The sequence below is a fragment of the Pyrus communis genome, chromosome 1 (genome assembly GCF_041283825.1).
Source record: "Pyrus communis isolate YQ-2024b chromosome 1, ASM4128382v1, whole genome shotgun sequence".
In the NCBI taxonomy this organism is placed as follows: domain Eukaryota; kingdom Viridiplantae; phylum Streptophyta; class Magnoliopsida; order Rosales; family Rosaceae; genus Pyrus; species Pyrus communis.
Window position 1 is genome coordinate 5,616,944 of NC_142565.1, and position 20,634 is coordinate 5,637,577.

The window sequence follows — 20,634 nt, forward strand, 5'->3', positions numbered from 1 at the left end:
GTTTTAATGATAAGGACAAAATAAAAGATAAAGTGAATAGTACTTTTTAGTTTAAAAATATGGTTTTTCGTTAAAATGAACAGTATTGTGGGTTTTTTCGTTAAAACTTCCTATTTTTTATTGTTTAAGTAAAAATTAGTTTGGTCAATTAAGCAAATTAATTAAGTATTAGCAGCCGATCTTAAGAAAAGCCCGAAGAGGTTAAGGAAGAGATTGCCATAAATTTCGGCCATGTGAAGGAATAAGGCGTCATGCAAGGACAAAGCAATATTTATATAATTCTAGTGATTTGGAAATAATATTATTATCTGCTGCACTTGCACGATCCAAAGTCCAGGTGTATGTGCTGCCAAACTTACGGATATTCAAAGGGATGTGGGGATGTGTTATACGCATATTTTTTTTATTTTTTACATATTTTTTTAATTTATTGTCATCAAATCGAAAAAATTAAAGAAGATATAAGAACAGAAAATAACAAGGAGTGCATGAGAATTAAAAAATGATATGTGAATATCACACCCCTATTCCTAATCGGTAATCCCTCCCTGGTCCCAGCCACTTCATTCGTCCACACCTACAACTTTAGGATTTTGGAATTCGAGGCTCATCCGCCGGATGTTTGATTATTAGCTTAGACACTTCCAATTGCCTTAAAATTAAAAGCGTTTATCCTTGCATCTTAATTATCTGTGTCAAATCTCTCACTCGGTTAATATCGCTTATACATAATAAAATGCAAGATATGTATATTTGAATCAATGAATATTGTCACTATTTGTTGAATAAGTTTTGACGTTGGTAGCCATGTTTGACAGGAGGAGGATTCTCTCCCCTCCTATTATCATCCCCTTCCCTCCCCTCCCCTCCCCTTCTCTCACATATTACTTTTTGTCTTAGACCATCTCCAAAGGAGATGTCAAATTTTAAACCTAAAATTTAAATTTGAAGGCTTACATGGCACTTTGACATCTTTAAAACTTTTGCCCTCCAACCGATATGTCAAATTTTAAACATAAAATAATAATTCATGTACTTTCTTTGCATTGTGAATGAAAAGAAACAAAAAGATAATACTTTAAACTAAGAAAAAATTAATAAAAAGCATTTAATAATTAATTAAAATAAATCCGAAGGTGCTGTCAAATTTGGTAGCAAGAGGGAGAGATGTCAATCTATGTCATGCCACATCAAATTTGGCTTCTCGGTTGGAAAACATTAATGCTGTCTTTTGCTACTTTTATTGTTGATTTGGACAATTTGACATCTCCTTTAGAGATGCTCTTATTGTCTCTATAAAAAAATCAATATAAAATATTAACATGACTAAACTATAACCGTTCAAATAGAAAAAGAGTGAATAAGGGAAAAATTAAAAGGAGAAAGAATCTTCCTCGTGTTTGACAAATCAATGTAAAAAAGATTAAACAAGGGTAAAAGTTAAATTTAGATGAAGTTAGTTACTTTTGGATTGTGGGGCCCACTTGACTGGAAATTGAGCTGCAGGGAGGCCTTTGCCGGTTGGCGGCCTCATCCTAGTGCAGGGATTTGGATCCACGCTGGATCCCCTCCCTAGAATCTTAGGGATCAAAGAACACAGATTGTTGATCAAAAATCGTGTAATCATAATTTTTTTTATTTTTCACGCAAAACAAGACTTTTTTACTTTTAAAAATATAAAAAGCATTTAATTGGAACCGTAAGATTTTTTATCAATGATCCATGTGCGTTGATCCCTAAGATCACCAGAGAGGGAATCCAACGAGGATCCAAATCCCTAGTGCACATTCTTTACTCCAAGAAAAATGGGATTAGTTTACCTAACTTATATGGACCTGGTTTAGTCAAACTCAGTTATTAATCCACATTGTTTGTCTACTGACTTCGACCATAAGTTATGGCCAACGAATTCAATTTTTTCTTGATAACTTATAAAATCAACATCAACACATATTTGATTCATTAATTGTTGAGTTTAATTCAACAATCTTCAGTCATTCAATTTAAACTGTTGGATAAAATTCAACAGTTATGTGTCCATACTAAGTGCTTATAGGTATTGAAGTCTATTCGAATATGTGTCGTCGCTGAGTGTCTATGAGTAACTTAATCGCAACTTATTAGCATGTCAAAATTGTGATTATGTGTCACTCAGTATTACGGTCTGGTGGTATTCCTCTTCACTTGTAAATGAGAGGTTTTAGGTTCAAATCTCGTGGATGGCGAATTCGATACCAAATTAAGCTGCTCATTGTGTGGCTTAGCCAAACTCATCCCTTATTTTAGTATAAAATATATCGTTGTACTAAAAAAAAATCGTGATTAGGTATGAGAGAGAGTAGTTTGATGGGTTACTTAGGACATGGATCATGAGCTAAAAAGTGAATGTGAAAGCTTAAATCTTACAATTAGGATCATGTGGGTTGTGAATGTGAGAAGCATAGTTCATGCATATGCGTATCGTATGGTTTAAAACTACTTTTACATCACATGCCACTTAATTACAAACGAAACCAAAGCAAATCTACACTTTCGACGTTTCGCATCCACGAACCCAAGGCAAATACGACCTCAATGGCAAGTTAAATCGCAACACCTTTTGTGCCTTTCCTTTTCAGCATTTCTCGGGCATCGGAGGCGGGCTATCTTTCGAAAGTTTTTTCATTCCTTTCGATAAATACGCACATATAGAACCGATTAAGAGAAATACGCACAAATGGTTGATTAAACATCGATTGTCATCACAACAAATTATTTCCAGGCAAATGAAAGTAACCAGTGAGGCAAGATGAGAGAAGAATGCCGATATCTGACAACTCCCGCCGGAATTGAAACAGAATGAGTTCCACTCCGGATTTCTATTTCTTGAGCTCACGTACCAAGAGACCCCCAACATTCAAGAGAGAGATCAGGACCGTTCAAATTTTGAATCTTTTTGAAGTGAACCAGAGGGATAGACTAATGGAGTGTAAGATTGAAATTGAGTGGTCCGGATCTCTCGAACAACGGTCTCCAAACACAAAGTTCCGGAGTGTCAATCCGGATGAAACAAACAAAACATTTCAACAAGAGAGACCACGAACGAAGACTAGGTCGCAATCAGTCTAGATTAAGTATCATTTGTTCCCTCTAACTTGAATATATCAAATTACCAATTCATATTTTAAAACAGATCTAATTTGAGAAAAATAGCCAACAAGACTTGCTTCATTCAAAACTTCAGACGCTCAAATAATGAATCTTCAAAACATAATTGAAATGGTATAATATGCATTAAAATTAGTAAAGGAGTATTAAAACAATGTTCTACCATCCGAACAACAAAACTGACTCGGTTTCAACCAAACACATCCAACTTCGCTCGTAAAAACCATGTGAAAGTAGACCCCTTCAAGTGTCTGTTCTCTATCATCTAGAAGTCCTGAGCAACTGCAAGGAAGAAATGAGCATGAGCTTAGAACCAGGGTAAGAAGAATATGCTATAGAAGCAATACGAACTGCGGGCTGAGCACATAGTTGCACAAATAGTCATATGAAGATGGATGTAACATGTGCATCATGACTACAAGACGTTAAAACATGGAGCGAGAAACAAAAAAGCGATATACGAATTGCTGCCAATCAAATTTCTTGACATCCTCTAAAATTACAAACATGGAGCTTTATGATTAAACACCCCGCATAATTCTGATTACAAGCAAAACTTTCATCGTGGACAGATAAATTTGCAATCCCTATATAAGCTCATATACTGAATTTGTATCCCATAGAGACAAGAAATACATGAGCATAAAAAAAATGTCGTGAAACAGCCCAATGGAAGAAACCCAAAAGATAAGTGAATAGTTATACGATGTATCAAATATCAGTCAACGTTTGGAATGCAAACAATCCAAAAGTTCAGAGTCAACTGAAATAACATACGAAGGGAGTACTATCGGGGCCCTGTAAACATGAAGGTACCGTAGCCGCAAGTTTATAAATAACAATTAAAACTGTAAATCTATATTGGAATATTTGAAACGATCCTCAAGATAACAACGCACTCCCTACAGTACACCACACAAGCTCATTGCCCCGAAAACACACGCCTGATTGTCTAACGAAGGTAAAGGACACATTTCAAGTTGCGTGTTAAACCACATTGTAGAAGAAAAATCCACAACAAAAGATCACAACAATAAACTAAAACTTTTGAAGATAAACATCCACGCCATGCGCAAGAAACGCATACTCCCTATAAATAACAGTGTAGGCAGACAATTAAGCAAAGCAAGCTCAAAAAATGTACCTTAAAAACTTAGATATTGCTGGGGTACATGAACACCCTCACGCGAGCACCCTGCAAAGAAACACGAAAGAGCTCAATAAAATACCGATTTCAACAAAAAGAAAAACAGCAAACAACAATTCTAATACAACACAATACCATGGACTTGGGGGGCAAATTGGAAGTGAACTTAGCACGAACTACGCCACTGTTACCATGAGGCCGGGAAACCTTGCCCCAAATGCAGCGGTAGTGGCTGCCATTGGTCTTCACCTTGGCCTTGTAGATGTAGGCCAACCGCTTCCCGGCATACCATGCAACCTCCTCTTTGGTGTTCACTCCCTCGATCTGAATCAGAGAGGTGTTCGGGTACTGGTTCGACTTAGACCTAACCCCAAAAAAACATAGTCAACCCAAAACCCTAGCCTCCATTTAGCTCAAAACACTATATATATATACATCTTTTCAGTTTACATGTAATCAGTAGAAAATTAATTGCAAAAAATAAAAATCACAAAAAGCTCGATAGAAATCAATTACCTTTTGTATCCGAGGACGGTGCCCCTGACGTACAGTCTGATACGAGAAAAATAAAGTGAGAAAACGATTAGAAATCTGAAAACATGTAATCGGATTAACATTTTCGAAATTTGGGTTTTTGGGGGGAAGAAATGGATCAGTTTACCTAATTCGCTCTCCTTGGCGTCCCTTCACCATTTTCCCGATTGGGGGTTTAAGTGAGTACAGCGAGCAACCACAGACGCCTGCGAAGAAGAAGCACCAAAACCCTAGTTTGGTTGCGGGAGAAGATGATGGTATTTATATAAAAGGTTTAAGTTTACAGGTGGGCCTTTTCTTGAATTATCAGAAGGCCCAAGTTCGTGAAGGTGTCCGATTCAATGATTTTGGATCCTAAGCCCAACCCAAACTGAAAGCCATTTCTCTTGTTGCATGAGATTTGCCTTAATTTATGTTCCATTTTTCTTAAATCCCCCACCCCTCTTTTTTTTTTTTTTTTTTTTTTTTTTTTGTCCAAAAATGAGAACAGCTGGTGGTGAAGTCACGACAGTTCATTTTTTTACAGGCTTGAAAGAATCACAAGAGCATTTTAGCCTTCTCTTTACCACCATCGTGTGATTCATTAGCGCCAAAATCAAAACTAAGACTACCTGTGTGGAATACGGTTGCCTGAAATTTGTTCCAACCACTCGGCCACCCCGCGGTTCTTGTTCATTTTTCTTTTGTTTGAAAAAGATGTTTCTTAAATTTTACTAATACTACGATCCAGTAGTATTCACTTTCATTTGTAAGTGGAACGGTTTTGTATTTGGATCTTATGTGTGACAAGTTTGAAACGTAATTATAATTGATTGACTAAGCTCAATTCTCAACCTCTAAATATCATAGCATATATAAAAATAGAATAAAAAATAAGTTTATCATAATCATATCGCTAAACAAACTAGTGAACTTTGTCAACGTAAAAAATAAAATTTAAAGAACTATTTTAGATTGCTAATAACAATTTCTTTATCGAATTCTTTTTATGCATACTATCCTCTTAATTTGTATGTATTCTCCTCTTTTCCGCCTTATAATTCGCTCCCACTTATATTCCAACGCCATAAAAATTATAAAAACAAAAAAGCAATTAATCAAACATGGCAGCATCTTCCTCCCACTATTTCCCCTTAACCCAATCCCACCTCCCCCTTTCCTTCTTTTTCTTTCTTTACATTACTCTACATCTCCTCTGTTTTTCCTCTGTTTCTCTCCTCCTCTATGTCGAAATCCACTGGTGATCACAACTCATGCGCTAGGTCGAGGCGGCGACATTTCGAGGCAACAGAGGGGCAACCGGGTTCCTCTACCAAGTTCGACGACGCTAATGCTCATGCCGTGTTTTTCCGCCGCAGGGTGCGAAAGTTGTCTGATTTCTCGAGTGGGCGGTGGTGCAAATGGACTTCAATGGTTTTGATGGGTTTGGCCTTTCTGTCAATGTTGGCCAAGTTTGCCTTGCTGAACACGTTTTCAGAGTTGACGGTGATGGAGAAAATAAGTTTGATTCGACCTTCACTAATCGAAAGGACGACGACGTTGAAACAGAACATGGTGAGATTAGGTGACAGGGTAAATGTGGCTAAAATGCTCATAAGTTCCAGGTCGGATTGTTATCTTTTACTGCATTTTATTTAAAAAAGTTGCAGAAAATATTCTCTCACCTGAAATTGTGATCCCATCGTTTATTTAATTTCTGCTAGTCAGACTCTTGATATTTGGATGCCACCAGAGAGTTATAACTACTACCAATGCATAAATCGAGCGAAGAAGGAATTTCGTACGTCCCCAAAGCTTTCTTCTCCAACAAGTAAGCTTTTGTGATCCACCAGTGAAACATTTTAGATAAATTGCAAGTTTCATTTCTTGCAGTGAATGAAACAGCCACAAATGGCTACATCCTTGTTCATTCCAATGGCGGATTGAATCAAATGAAGCTCGGGGTACACATTAACAATCAAGCTAAGCTTTTGTGTTTTCGGATTTTCCATTTCGGTATATATTTATTTTTCTTATTGCTTCTTATGAACAAATTGCAATTGCAGATAAGTGATATGGTTGCCATAGCAAAACTTATGAATGCCACTCTTGTTCTACCTTCTTTAGATCACAGATCCTTTTGGACTGACCCAAGGTTAGCATCAAATTAACTTACTAACTAATTATTGTATGTTTACAGTTAGATTAGGCTATTGTAATTGAGTTTTTTTTTTTTCCTTCTTAGTGACTTTAAAGACATTTTCAATTGGAAGAACTTCATGGAAGTTTTGAGAGATGATATCATGATCGTAGAGTCTCTTCCGCCGGAGTTTGCAAACATGAAACCCCGCCATAAGGCTCCAGTTTCTTGGTCAGGGGTATGATCAACGTTGTCAGTACCATTTTCGACAAAACCAGTTGGTTTGATTGTTTGAATCTAACAATGTTTAACAATTTGTGACCAGCCCAGTTACTATAAACAACAGATGGCGACATTAGTGAAGAAGCACAAGGTTGTCAAATTTACATTCACAGATTCCAGACTTGCTAATAATGTTGATAGCTCAATCCAGAGACTCCGTTGCCGCGCCTTTTATAAGGCACTGCGCTTCGCAGTTGAAATCGAAGAGCTTGCAATGAATTTGATTTACAGATTAAAGAACAATGGTGGCAAATACATTGCTCTCCATCTAAGGTTTGTCTGGTTAATTAAAAAAAAAAAAGGATATTTAACATATCTTTGCTGTCCAAGTAAAGTTTCTAACAAGTGATCAGAATGTTACAAACGCAGATATGAAAAGGACATGCTTTCTTTCACAGGCTGCAGTCACAATCTCACTAGGGAAGAAGATTTAGAACTCGAAATGATAAGGGAGAAGACGCCACATTGGAAGCACAAAAAGATCAACGGTACGGTGCAGAGACACCAAGGGCAATGCCCAATGACCCCAAGAGAGATTGCTGTTTTCCTTGAGGCAATAGGGTTTCCTTCGGATACGAAAATTTACATAGCTGCAGGTGAAGTCTACGGGCAAGACGGGCTAACATCACTGCAAGCCAAGTATCCAAATCTATTTTTCCACTCAAATTTGGCATCCGAAGAGGAGTTGCAACCTTACAAGGATAAGCTCAATCAGCTCGCTGCATTAGATTATATTATAGCAGTTGAGAGTGATGTTTTCATCTACTCCTATGATGGAAACATGGCCAAAGCAATCAAAGGCCACAGAAGATTTGAAGGGTTTAGGAAAACAATCAGCCCCGACAAGTAAGCACGATTCTTTCCCAACTAATTTCAGCTTAATCTTCACTCGCACTCTATCTAACGAGAAAAACTTACTTGTTACGTGTTGCATAACCCCTTCTCAATATCTCTCTCGTAATATGGTGATGTGGCGAGAGATAGAGGGGTAAGTAACATGTTTCATTGGGAGTTTCGTATCTGACACACTCGATGTTACTTGCCTTGCAGACAAAGATTTGTTAGATTGATCGATAAGTTAGACAAGGGTACGATAACTTGGAAAACATTCTCGTCCCGAGTTAAAAGGTTACACAAAAATCGGATGGGAGCACCATATCCAAGAGTGCCCAGAATTTTGCCTAGACTGGAGGAGAACTTTTATGCGAATCCATATCCAGGTTGCATTTGTGAAAGGACCAATGAGCCAGCTTCATCACCAGTAGGGAGATATTCATCAAAATGACATTTTCCTTTATATAATGTACATACAAAGTGTATCATATATGACGACAATTGAAAATTAGACTTAGCATGTTTTTCTTTTGTATAAACATTGCATGTTATGATCCGTGCGCGGTTCTGATTATAGACCCGGGACAACAATTTCCACACTCGTATTTTTCGTTTGTAGTTTTACTCTTTTTCTATTGTTTGATTTTCATTTTCTTTAGTCAATCACAAAAATAAGTGAGAGAATTGCAATATAAGCATCGAGATTTTAAATTGCCAACATAATGCAGATTGTGGGAGATTCACTGGATTAACTCACATCTACCAACACCCTAAAATTTTAACTATGACTATTATTACAAGGCCCACTATGACCAGGCCCAAATGAGGTGATCCAGCAAGAAAGCTTAACCAACCCAACATTAAATTAAACTTGCAGCAAATTACCAAAAAAATAAAAATAAAAAATAAAAAACGAAAGGGCACGTTCTACTTTGTTCCTGGAGTCTCCGTTGTTGTAAGCCTTCGGCTTTAGCATTTTCCACCTCCAAGTCTCTCCCTCTCCTGAGATCAGGTCCTCGCATTCAGGTTAGTAACAAGGGTTTTCAATTTTCTTCCTTAATCTCTGAAATTATTACTTGGATTTTTATCAATTTCTGAATCACATTCATAATTTGCGAGCCAAATCTTCCTACTTTTCGTGTTTGCCGTAGCTGGGTTATTCTTGTAATTACTAGTGCCATTGAAGCTTGGTGGGTTCAAAGTTATGATTTTAAAGCTTCAATCTGACATGGGCTTTATTGGGTTTTTGAGGTTTTACCGCACTGTTTGAGGGGATTCGATGATTCCTGGGTTGCTAGGTTTTGCATCCTTTTTTTGGGTTTGGTATTTAGGGTTGTTTAAAGGTGAGGTAATTGAGTAGTAATCTCTCTTAGTTACTGTTGTTTCTGTGGCAGAATGCTGCAAGTCTTCATTTTTCGGCGAGTGTTAGAATTTATGTAAAACGGGTTGTTTTGTTTGTGGGTCATTTGATTTGGAGCTTAAAATAGTTTTTCTCTTTTAAACAAATTATAATAGTATAGCTGATTGATCTAAGGTTCGATAATGATCAGCCTTGCGTTGTTGCGTTAATCATGACGAAATCTTCCTAAAATACAGAGGCCAGAGTTTGTGTCAATCTACTATTTTAGATACAGGGTTCCATTCACCGTATAAGTTTTATATATTTCCCAAAATTATGTTTACGGAAGTGAGAAAGCACACAATGAGTGCTTTGCTGGTGCATGATTCGGCGACATGGTCTAGATCTACTTTGATTTTGTAAGATATGAGGGATTTTCTCCTACAAATAGATGCAGGCTCTTCTTTAGCCATCAGAACGGATTAGACAACTACCGAGCGGCATTTAAGCACTCATCTCAGGATACGGTCATACCATTTGTGCTGAAGTTGCCACAAATCGAAATAAGATTTGAGATTATGTGAACTTCGTTATAAATATTAAAACTAATTTTTTTTCTCAGAAGCATTCGGTGCTTTCATTTCCGCTGTCATATCTTTTGAGTTAACGCACATAATGAGTTATTTAGCTGGTCTCCTTTTTCTCATTTACGTATTAGATTGAAGAGGGGATGGGGAATGGATATTAATGCCTAAAAATCAAAGCCATATGTCGTTGTATGAGACAAACGCTTCATTTTTCAGGTATATGGGTCTGGGTACACTACTTGAAGGCTTTCTGCTTCTTGCAAATGCACTGGCGATTTTAAATGAAGACCGCTTCCTTGCGCCTAGGGGATGGAGCCTCTCAGAATTCTCAGGGGGCAGGACGAAATCAGTCAAGGGACAGATTATAGGTCTCATCTACGCAACACAATACTTGAGAGTTCCTCTTGTGCTACTCAATACTGTCTGCATCGTTCTAAAATTGATATCTGGATGATTCCAGATGAGGTAAGATATATATCTATGTCTAAGTACAGAGTGTATAATATTATCCAAACAAATTTAGTCTTGAACTTCTGCTCAGGTGAGGTTTGTTAACAACTCTGGTTATGTTTATATTCTAGCATTCTTATCCCCACTGCCCCGAGCCAATAGCTCCTGGTTTGCTGGAGTCGTATGCATTTGACGATTCAATAGTGTTTTGTTAACATATGAATATGCCATAATGCGGCTTCACTCGACATTAATAAATCCAACAGAGCAAGAGAAGATTTGGTTAACTAGAAAAGTATGCATTTTTCCAAGTAGCAACAAATTGTTGCCAAGCTATTTTTTGGCCTCTGTATTTTGCACTGGAATTGTTGGAACTCTTAGCTTTAGTATTCGGGATTGTTGGAACTCTTAGCTTCCATATCGAAACTTAATTGCGTTTTTCCTTCTGAACGGATGCAGGTTATTTGTTCAGAAGATTCGTCGAATTGATATTAGGAATCGGCCAAAATGGATCTCTCGTTTCTCGGAAGGCTGAAGCATGAGGTTGATGGATATTGTTTGAATGTTGTTTTTTTGAAATAGTTCTTGTTCCTCATTGTTCAGAAGCTATTTGACTTTAGATATTAATTGGCTGGTCCGGCCCTCTCAAGGTAAAATTCATTTTTACGGTGTAATTTACTCGAAGATATTAACTTTTCCAACATTTTAACGCTAAATTCAGTCCCCGTAATTGTTTTTGTTACATTTTCGTCCTTGTAGTTTCGTTTCGTTTCAAATTTAGTCAAATGTATCCGCTAATTGATTTTTATTCGTTAACTATGCTATAAAATGCTCAATCCTTGAAGAACAAAAGACATAACTAAATGCCAATAGCAAATTAAATACAATTGTGGGATCAAATGGCAAAAAAAAGAAAAGGGGGAGGGGGAGGAAGAAAATTATTCATAGATCAGCAAATACGTGGTAAGTTTTGGAGTCTACGGCTATGAGCCTCAAGGCCGAAATCAAAGCTGCAACAGCCAAAAGGCCGAAGAAGCCGACATTCAGCCAATGCCAGCACTTCTGTGCAGAAGTCAGCTTCTCCTTCTTTGCCACCAAATACATGTGGTTTGCAAGAATAAATGTGAGGGGGAATGTGCTTATGGCTCCTGTGAGGCTCATGAAATCTCCGAGGAACGGCAGCAGAGCCGAAACCAGCGTGTTAATCGCCAAGTAGCCGCCTCGAACGGTGATTCTGAATGTCAAGTTCTGAATTTTCAGCGGACTTCCTTTGATGCCGAACTTTGTATCCAGATATTCGTACATTGGACTTGCAAATATCTGCAAGCAGCGGTGAAAAAAAGCTTGTTGGGTTAGTGCATTTTCGGAAAGTGAAAGAGAGGGGGTCAGAAGGAAGAAGGTTTACATGCAGGGCAATGACTGTTTGCAGGAAGGCAGCAAAATTGGCCATCGCCTTCACCCAGACCGGTCCGTTGACGTTGTTGAGCAGATAAGATGATGTGTTATTTCCATATGCCCAATAACCTATAAAACAGACGGCATACAACGGCACAACACCGGCGGTGAACTGAAAGTACAGAGCTTTCATCATGTTGTCAACCACTGGCTTCCTCACTGTAGCCTGTCACATAATCACAGCCAAAACAAAATTCAGTGTGGAAAGCCTTCCATAGACAGGCGACTGTGGTTTTCGCAAGATTTCTCATTACTCATGTCAGTGTTCTTGCGAAAACTTGAAAGATTGAAGCTTTTGGTACCTGTATCTCTGGTAGCATTCCCGTGTTGAATGCAAAAACAAGGCTAGCAGCCGCTCCGATTGTGGTAAATATTCTGCTTGTTGATGACCCTGGGATGTCATAATCCCTGGACGGTGCTTTAAGTCCTAGAACAACATAGCTGTTGTTAATGAAAATCCAACGGTACAAAGTTCTTAATTTAAAGCAAGAAAATGGCATGTGCATCATCCAAATCAACCTCAAAGCGTGAAACATCCAGAAAATTTATACACTTGTTCAAGTCGTACGGAAGAAAGAACGTGAGATGATCCTTACCATCTTTAAGTGACAGAGCGATTGCTATAACAATATACATCAAGCTGAAGACTGTTGAAAACCCCAGCCAAATCCTCAGAGCTGACAAGTGCGGTATACTTATGGCAAATACAGTGCACACAAAGCCGGAAATGGCAATAAAATGTGGTAGCTTCATGGTATGGTCATCCCTAAACAGAACATACACAGCCTGCACACGAAATGAACGACTACAAGTTTTAGGAAAATAAGACATTAGCCTGTTCATATATGCACATAGTACGATCTGATCGGAGTTAATATGCAATGTGCTCTCACCTTGAGTGCCTGACCAGCCAAGATGATAAAACCAGTGTTAATCATGAAGAGATTGACATATTGCAATCCCCATGTCAGAGAGTAAGCTTTCTTGCCTGCAATGAAATAGCCCCATCAGGGAACAATACAACCAGGAAAGAAGAAATCGAAAAGGTAAATTCAACAAACGAATCAGATCAATTTTTCGCTTTTGCTATCCTTTTCGCTCGTACCATATATAAATCCAGCAAGGTCTCTGTATCTGATGTGCCTAACCCCTCCATACTCATGAAGCTTGGCAATGAGAGCATTTGCATAGAGTGATATTGCAGTGGCTAGAATTAAACCGATCACACCGCCGGTCCAACCAAGAGGAATCATGACATTTCCTGAGTATCCCAGAACATACGCACTGTTGATACCGGTGGTGAGGACGAATCCCACTTGAAACCATGAATCTGTGGAAACCAAAGAGGTAACATGAGCTTACAACGAGAGCAATTTCAGTACCAATATCACAATTCACAAAGCTATCCGAAATCATTCGGAATTACTTCATTACAAATGCACTAAATTCCCAAGAACCACAATTCGAAAAACTATAAATTCACGAACTGCAATCCGGAATCCAAAAACTGAAACATTTTAGGAACCATATGAACAAAATTAGAAGAAAAAACGATTCATTTCCTCAACCACATGGAAAATTCAAACTTGCAGAAAAAAACCAGAAAAAACCAAACCCAGATGAATAAATAACATTTTCCTTCCGGGTTTCGGAAAATGATTGAAAAAAACAATAATTTCCTTCATCCAATCGTCGAATTGTGATACCAGAACAATCAAACATGCAGAAAAAAACAAACCCAGATAACAAAAACATAAAAAAAATAATATGATCAATTAATATTAAGAAAAATGAAAATTTCAGAACCTGTGCTAATCTGATGAGCGGTTTCTGGGATTTCGGTACTTTCTTCATCATGAACCTTCCTAGAACCGGAATGAGCTTCACTGGTAGAATCCATAGTCGACTCTCGAGGATGTTCTTGCCCCGCCAGGAGCCACTCGGTGATGGTTATCTGCTCTTCCCCGTCCTCCTCCGCTGGCTCCGCCTCCTCCTCTGCTTCCGAGATATCAGTAACTGCCAGCGTATCCCTCCTTTTTATAGGCCCCAGCTGAATTCAAGCATCCAATTCCACTTCAACCAGCAAAAGGTAGCACCCAATTTGAAAATTAATTAAATTTGAAATCTTTTCAACGAATTATTCTTTTCAAAAATTTAATTAAATTCCGAATATTTTTTGTGTAATTTCGCTTTCGGTATCTCCCTCCGGATTTCTTCGCCGCTCGTATCGGTTTGGCGCTGCTTTGTCGGAGGCGCCTGAGATGTGTTGAACATCCCAAAAGGTATCTTATAAATTCTCGACGCGTGGGGGTTCGTTAGATTTGGTTCCCCACCCGCTTTCTCTCCGGGAGTGTGTGACCATTCTGACCATTGACAGTAGTGCGCAGAGAGTCGTCCTGGTTTTTCATGTCGACGAGCAGAGGACCCACTCTAACAATACTGATACTGTTGTGTGAGGTTTTACAATACTGATACTGTTGTGTGGGATTTTATTATAAAAGACATCAGCTGGTTAGAGTGGGGTAATTCTATTTAAATGAGTCTTTCTCCTTCCTTCTATTCGATGTGGGACAAACTGTGTTTCAACATTCCCCGCACATGAGACCTTATTTTATGGGTTGCATGTGAGACCATATTTTATGGGTCACACGTGGAGATCCGCACATCAGCAATCACATGGAGCCAAGTCAGGGCTCACCCATCGCGCAGGGCCAAACGGGGACCCACCCAACCACGTGGCAATACGGGCCCGTCTTTTGGCTCTGATACCATGTTGAATTTTTCAGGTCGACGGGCCAATGACCCACTCCAACAACACCAATACTGTCCCCACTTTACCACCTACCCAATCCTCAGGTGTGAGGTTTTATCACAAAAGGCATCAATGTTAGTTAGAGTGGGGTAATTCTATTTAAATGGGTCTTTCTCCTTCCCTCTGTCCGATATGGGACAAAATGTGTTTCAACATCCTCAATTTTGGGATCGTGCGCATGAGAAAGTGCCACGACAGTCGTGGACTTTTGGAGCCATTAGATTTCGGTGAAGTTTTGTCATGTACGAAATTAGTTTGAGAGTAACTTATATGAAACGCGTTCATCGTCTGACATTCTACTCCTGTAATGTCATGTTGAGCAAAATATAATGTATTATTGAATTGATACGCTATATTGGCAAGAAATTTGTTCGATATAAGTTATTCTTCGACAATGAAGAGATAGCTTATTAATAAAACCGACACATTATGATGGGGAATGTAAGCCTTGACCTAGTTTTATACTATTTTCTAAGATGGGTGAGATCAAGAGCATGTTATAAACTCGAAGGAGACTTATGATCAGTTGGTCTAGTAATGTTCAATCATCACTTGGTTGGAGAGAGTAAAACTTTCTTATAATCAAGGTGTAGTTTTAGTGATATCGCATGTCCGATAGATACTTGTCATGTGTTTAAAAAGTACACCATCAATTCAATAAGTGTTTGGCACTTGATGCCCTTGTTAGAAGAGAAATATCTCAGAAGAGATTTTAAATCAACAAAGCTTAATGCAATGCACAAAATTATAGCTACTTATCATTGTAAAGCATCGGCAATTACCACGGAATGGTAGATTGGGACGAATATCAAGTATGTATTTCATACTGCACATCTTGGATTAGGTCATGACGGTTGTGAATTACACGATAGTGGCCAGGAAGGGCTCAAATGCCTCTCCGAGTCCTTGAACTCCAAAAAGCTAGACTGTCGAGGCAAAAACACCAACCTGTCCTTTTAAAAAAAAATCATTGTAAAGCATCGGCATTTACATTTATTAGTTTATTCCAAATAATTTGAGGTCCCTTTAGGAAGAATCTCTCTAAGATTTTTATTTCCTTTTTCCTAATATATCTTGAATTGATTGGTACCAACCCAACCATCTTTTTTAAAATGTTGACAAGTTTAATATGGTATTTCAACTTGTTCACAATGAAATGATTGGAAATCGTTTTCATTCAACTGTTTAGGTGTGGAAATCGCAAAATGTTTTCAAACATTAGAAGGGAAATACTAATGAGACTTTTTTAAAGGTAGAACTTTTAATAGGCTCTTCGTCATTTTATGTTTTGACATAATATTAGTGTCAACATTATATAATATTATGTGAAAAACATGAGATGATAGAGATTCCATAAAGAGTCCTACTTTGAGATAGTCTCTTTACAATTTCTCATATTAAAAAAATATGAAGTGTCGTAATTAAATAATCTTCTAATGAAGTGTCGTAACTAAACAAACTTCTAACATTATTGAGAGACTAAAAAAGAATTTGAAATGAAGAGACGGCCATTCCTCTTCATGCACTTCTAAAAAAAATAATCCCAACCTTAAAGTTTTAATAAATTAAAGAGGGACAAAAATAAAAGAAGTATGAAATGAGGTTTCACTATTCTAACCACATTTCTATAGAACTCGTCTGCAAGAAGCACTTGTAGTGCTACTTTAAAATCCATTTGGATTTTTATTAAAGATTGGTTTCAAAAATATTTTCACCAAAAACGCTTTCAGTAATTTTAAAAGCATTTTCAAACAAATCCTAGTATTATGAATAGGTAGTGATATCCACACTCATTTTTACTTTTTACACATCCCTTTCAATGTTCAGCAGTCTGATCAAATGAATTGAAAAAGATCAACGATAAAAAATTAATAAGAGTGTATGAGAGATAAAAAAAATGAATGTGAATAACACATAATTTGTGTAGTTTTCATATGGTTAATGATATATTCCACAAATTAAAATATATTAGTTATTATTAAATTCTACGCATCATATTTAAATTTTTTTTAGTAGAGCGATATCGTTAGTATGTTAGATGGTTAGCTATTAAAAGAGAAAAAAATCAGTAAATTTTGGAACCGTACCAAATTGCATAGACATAATTTTTTTTTTTTTTTTTTTTTTTTGCTACTTTAGTATGTATCATTTGGTGAGCATAAAAAAAGGACTCCATATAACCATGGATAATGATTGCATGACTAACGTAATTTCTCTCCCCTCTCATCCCCTTCTTTTAATTTAAAGCATTAAAAAAGAATCTAATGCGTTGGAGTTGTGCCACATATTTAACGAACCTTATTTAAGTTTTCTTAATTGCTTTTGTTCAAACACAATTGAATCAACAAACCATGCACACAAAATTTTCCATCAAATGCTTGAACCACTTCAACACCAACGGAGAGAAGAAGGCCAACCACGGTTGGCGACTTGGCGTGTGCGAGAGGAGAAGGGTAACTGGTGAAGTTAATTGGGGTAGAGAAGAGGAAGGATTGTTCAATAAAAGCAATAAAAAAAAAGGTTCGATAAATATGTGACATAATTCCAACTCATTAAATTTCTTTTAAATTGGAATAGATTAAAAGAAGAGTTGGAAGATGAGAGAATTCAAGTCCAACATTAATAGTGGCCTTTTCTTTCTTAAAAACAGTCTCTTTTTTTTTTACTGAAAATTCCCGATCAACAATCATGGATTCTCAGAAGTTGCAAAACATTGGACAATGGAAGGAAAAGAAAAGAGGGGTCGCACTCAGAATCCCACTACGACCGTTGCTTGACGTAAAGAAAAAAATAATAGGCATCGATCTCTATGTGATTTGCACTAAAATTTGGATGCTTTGAGGTGAGGCTGCTTTCATTTTCCTTTTGTTTAGGGCTTTGGTGATTGATAAAGTGATTCCATCGTTTTCAAAGGCTCTGGTTTTTGGAGTTTTAGTCCTGTAAAATAATAGAAATGATGATGTATGTTCCTCGAAAGCTTTCGAAACTTTATGTCATTCACATCAATCATTACGTGCACTTAGGAGTAAATTCGATAATGTTTATGTAGGGAGCACTTTTTCTCCTTTTTATTGAAAGGATGATAATCTTTTATATTAAGAATTTAAGTGTTTTACATAAAGTACTCGTATATGATTCTCCCAATAAAACAAAAAAAAAACCACTAAGATCCTAAGCTTTGCTCGCTGTCTGACCAACTCCTAGCACCTTTTTTAATTTTTAATTTTTAAATTTCAATTAAATTATTATATAACAATAAAAATATATAAATAAGTGACTACAATGAATTGAATCCATAAAATGAAATATGTATTGAGAGTTATTCTATAAGAAACCGTCTAGAGCTGCCTAGATCGCCTAGACGACTGCCTAATTGCCGTCAGGAGACTTCACCGATTTCTAAACTCCTAGACCCTAATCGAGATGCCCGTCCTCTGCCTAAACCACTTTTTAGAATAGTACAATAAAGTACCAAAATGTGCTTTTATAATCCAGAGCACCTTTTTAGTTATGGGAAAATTTAGCAAAACTTCTTGAATTCTAGACCATGTTCTAGTTCACTTCTGGTTATGAAACCTCCGAAAACTTTTAATGTGCCAATATATTTCTAATTGTTAGTTTTTATTCCGTATGTACGATAGAAGCTTCCGAATTTACTGCACGTGTAAGTTACGATTCATGTTAAACTTTCCTCAAATATGAAAATTCAAAGTATTTACTAATTTTCCTTGTGAATGTAGCATTTTATTGACTCATATGCCACTAAAAGTTGATCATGCGCATTACGTAATGATTAAATTAATATAATTGTGACCAAATTGGTGGTCAGGAGATTACTAAAAAAACATAAGTTAAAAACACAATTTTTTTTTTTTGGTAAATTACATAAAACTACCATAACTATTGGACCAGTCATAATTTCATACTCCATCTTTAAAAAAATTCAATATCATACCTTATCTTCGAATTTGTTGCAATGTCATACATTCCATCATTTGTCTGTCAATTACTCTGTTAAATGCTGATGTAGCTTAAGGTGGGGCCACTTTCTATTAAAAAATTAATAAAATATTAAAAAAATAATAATTTACCCTTAAAAAAATAAAAAAAACCATCTTCACCGACCCCATCCCCATCCCTGCAACCCAAATCCAAAACCACCCCAAACCTAAATCCCACCCACGCCAACACCCCCCCCCCCCCAGACCCCCTTCCTCATTCTCTGCTGCTGCCACATCATCCTCATCTTCCTCCTCCTATCCAACCCCCAAACTCAAATCATTAAACCCTAATTGCACCCTCCTCTGCAAGCACTTGCCATTGGCCACCCTCGACCTCCTCATCCTCATTCTCGCCTTCTTCTCTGGGACCTTCCTCATGACGTCCTACTTTTCCTACATCTTCAACTCCCTCTCGCTTCTCCTCTCTCACTCCACCCTCAATCTCCACCACATTCTTGTCCCCTACGTCGTCGGCTTCGTCACCACGCTGTTCGTAGTCGAGTTCTGTTGCGTCAGCGAGGGAAATCCTAATTACGAGCGCCTCAGGACTAAGCTTAGGTGAATGATGTCGACGAATAGGTGTGTCGTACTGTTGTTTCAAGAACGATGTGGATGCCCAGTGGCCAAGCTCAAAGGCTTGGGGGTTGGATAGGAGGAGGAGGAGGAGGAGGAGGAGGAGGAGGACATGGCAGTAGCAGAGAAGTATGAGGTGGGTCTGGGGGTGGGGGGAAAGATGTTGGCGTGGGTGGGATCTAGGTTTGGGGTGGTTTTGGATTTGGGTTGCAGGGAAGGGGATGTGGTCGAGGAAGATGGGTTTTTTATTTTGAAAAATTTTTAAGGGTAAATTATTATTTTTTATTATTTTATTAATTTTTTAACAGCCTCACCTTAAGCCACGTCAACATTTAACAGAGCAATTGACAAACAAATGACGGAAGGTATAACATTGCAACAAATTTGAAGATAAGGTATGACATTGAAATTTTTTAAAGATGAGATATGAAACTGTAACTAGCCAAATAGTTGAGGTAGTTTTATGTAATTTACTCTTTTTTTTCTTCTTCTGAGTACATCAATATTTTCACACTATGGAAGGAGGAGTTCGGCTAAGTTATACGATGGGCAGTCTAATTTAGTATCGAATTTGCCATCGACGAGATTCAAACCTAAGAACTCTCACTTCTAAGTAAAAAGGAATACCACTAGATCGTAGTATTGAGTGACCGTATAAAACACAATTAGAAACGTATTGATCGTCTAAAATCTGTTTTACAGAGTTCCACTATCCATACCAATTTCATTGGATCAGATCCACAAATGTATGCGAGGAAGAGGAATATAAAAGTTATAAACTGGTTTGAACCAGCTCTTTTCCAGCCCATTGGACAAGCTTACAAGTCATACATCAAAATCCATGATTAACAACATTGTTTAAAGATAACTACTCCTAATACAATTTGGCCATGGTTTTACTAGAAAGAGATTCAGAATGTCTTCTTCCCCGACAATGAGCCGTCGACAAACAATAGCTAAGGCCTTCCACAGTAGACCCAAAAAAAAAAAAAAGATTTAGGATTTAGGGTAACCACATTTAGGGTTGAAAAAAATTCCCAAAAATCCCAAACCAAACCAAAAAAATCCCAAACCAAAACCATCCCGAAGTTCGGTAATCCCATCCTGAAAAATACCAAAATTTTCGATATGGGATTGGTTTCAAAATCCCATTTGTTCGGTAATCCCGAAATCCAAAAAAATACTGAAGTATTCGGTTTCCTATTGACTTTTGGGTTTTGGTTCCCATTTCCAAACTCAAAAAGCAGAGCCTTTTGGCTCCCACTAACAGAAGGCACAAAATAATATTAATAATTAAAAAAAAAAAAGTAAAGGCACAAAATTCAATTGGCTTTCGGACTTCCCAACTCAAAAG

At 37.4% G+C, this 20,634-nt stretch overlaps 4 protein-coding genes across 4 annotated transcripts; 2 read left to right on the top strand and 2 right to left on the bottom strand.

Moving 5' to 3' along the window:
* Window positions 1-3,250: 3,250 nt before the first annotated feature.
* Window positions 3,251-5,097, bottom strand: LOC137720445 (large ribosomal subunit protein eL33w). Its single transcript, XM_068459515.2, has 5 exons — window positions 4,956-5,097; window positions 4,811-4,846; window positions 4,430-4,658; window positions 4,292-4,342; window positions 3,251-3,429 (listed from the first exon to the last, which is right to left on the bottom strand). Exons 1-4 carry the CDS (start codon window positions 4,985-4,987, stop codon window positions 4,301-4,303), a joined length of 339 nt encoding a protein of 112 aa, XP_068315616.1. The 5' UTR covers window positions 4,988-5,097; the 3' UTR covers window positions 3,251-3,429; window positions 4,292-4,300.
* An 827-nt stretch (window positions 5,098-5,924) lies between these two features.
* LOC137719492 (O-fucosyltransferase 28-like) lies at window positions 5,925-8,668 on the top strand. The gene is made up of 8 exons (XM_068458532.2): window positions 5,925-6,432; window positions 6,532-6,608; window positions 6,701-6,771; window positions 6,874-6,962; window positions 7,053-7,185; window positions 7,273-7,502; window positions 7,599-8,075; window positions 8,280-8,668. The coding sequence occupies exons 1-8, from the start codon at window positions 6,053-6,055 to the stop codon at window positions 8,512-8,514; spliced, it is 1,692 nt and encodes a 563-aa protein (XP_068314633.1). The 5' UTR covers window positions 5,925-6,052; the 3' UTR covers window positions 8,515-8,668.
* A 295-nt stretch (window positions 8,669-8,963) lies between these two features.
* Window positions 8,964-11,117, top strand: LOC137720446 (uncharacterized). Its single transcript, XM_068459516.2, has 3 exons — window positions 8,964-9,089; window positions 10,206-10,454; window positions 10,899-11,117. Exon 2 carries the CDS (start codon window positions 10,210-10,212, stop codon window positions 10,441-10,443), a length of 234 nt encoding a protein of 77 aa, XP_068315617.1. The 5' UTR covers window positions 8,964-9,089; window positions 10,206-10,209; the 3' UTR covers window positions 10,444-10,454; window positions 10,899-11,117.
* Window positions 11,118-11,278: 161 nt separating this feature from the next.
* LOC137720442 (proline transporter 1) lies at window positions 11,279-14,361 on the bottom strand. The gene is made up of 7 exons (XM_068459512.2): window positions 13,701-14,361; window positions 13,000-13,224; window positions 12,788-12,882; window positions 12,491-12,680; window positions 12,197-12,321; window positions 11,845-12,060; window positions 11,279-11,759 (listed from the first exon to the last, which is right to left on the bottom strand). The coding sequence occupies exons 1-7, from the start codon at window positions 13,792-13,794 to the stop codon at window positions 11,382-11,384; spliced, it is 1,323 nt and encodes a 440-aa protein (XP_068315613.1). The 5' UTR covers window positions 13,795-14,361; the 3' UTR covers window positions 11,279-11,381.
* Between the last annotated feature and the right edge of the window lie 6,273 nt (window positions 14,362-20,634).

Bases quoted from the DNA above. Each gene is read 5' to 3' on its own strand.
- LOC137720445 (XM_068459515.2), bottom strand. From the start codon at position 4,987: ATGGTGAAGGGACGCCAAGGAGAGCGAATTAG. The intron at 4,847-4,955 runs GTAAACTGATCC...TTCTCGTATCAG, and splicing joins CGCCAAGGAGAGCGAATTAG to ACTGTACGTCAGGGGCACCG. The intron at 4,659-4,810 runs GTAATTGATTTC...TTTTGGGGTTAG, and splicing joins ACCGTCCTCGGATACAAAAG to GTCTAAGTCGAACCAGTACC.
- LOC137720446 (XM_068459516.2), top strand. From the start codon at position 10,210: ATGGGTCTGGGTACACTACTTGAAGGCTTTCTGCTTCTTGCAAATGCA.
- LOC137720442 (XM_068459512.2), bottom strand. From the start codon at position 13,794: ATGGATTCTACCAGTGAAGCTCATTCCGGTTCTAGGAAGGTTCATGAT. The intron at 12,061-12,196 runs GTACCAAAAGCT...ATTATGTGACAG, and splicing joins GAATGCTACCAGAGATACAG to GCTACAGTGAGGAAGCCAGT. The intron at 11,760-11,844 runs GTAAACCTTCTT...CGCTGCTTGCAG, and splicing joins AAACAGTCATTGCCCTGCAT to ATATTTGCAAGTCCAATGTA.
- LOC137719492 (XM_068458532.2), top strand. From the start codon at position 6,053: ATGTCGAAATCCACTGGTGATCACAACTCATGCGCTAGGTCGAGGCGG. The intron at 6,433-6,531 runs GTCGGATTGTTA...AATTTCTGCTAG, and splicing joins AAAATGCTCATAAGTTCCAG to TCAGACTCTTGATATTTGGA. The intron at 6,609-6,700 runs GTACGTCCCCAA...CATTTCTTGCAG, and splicing joins TCGAGCGAAGAAGGAATTTC to TGAATGAAACAGCCACAAAT.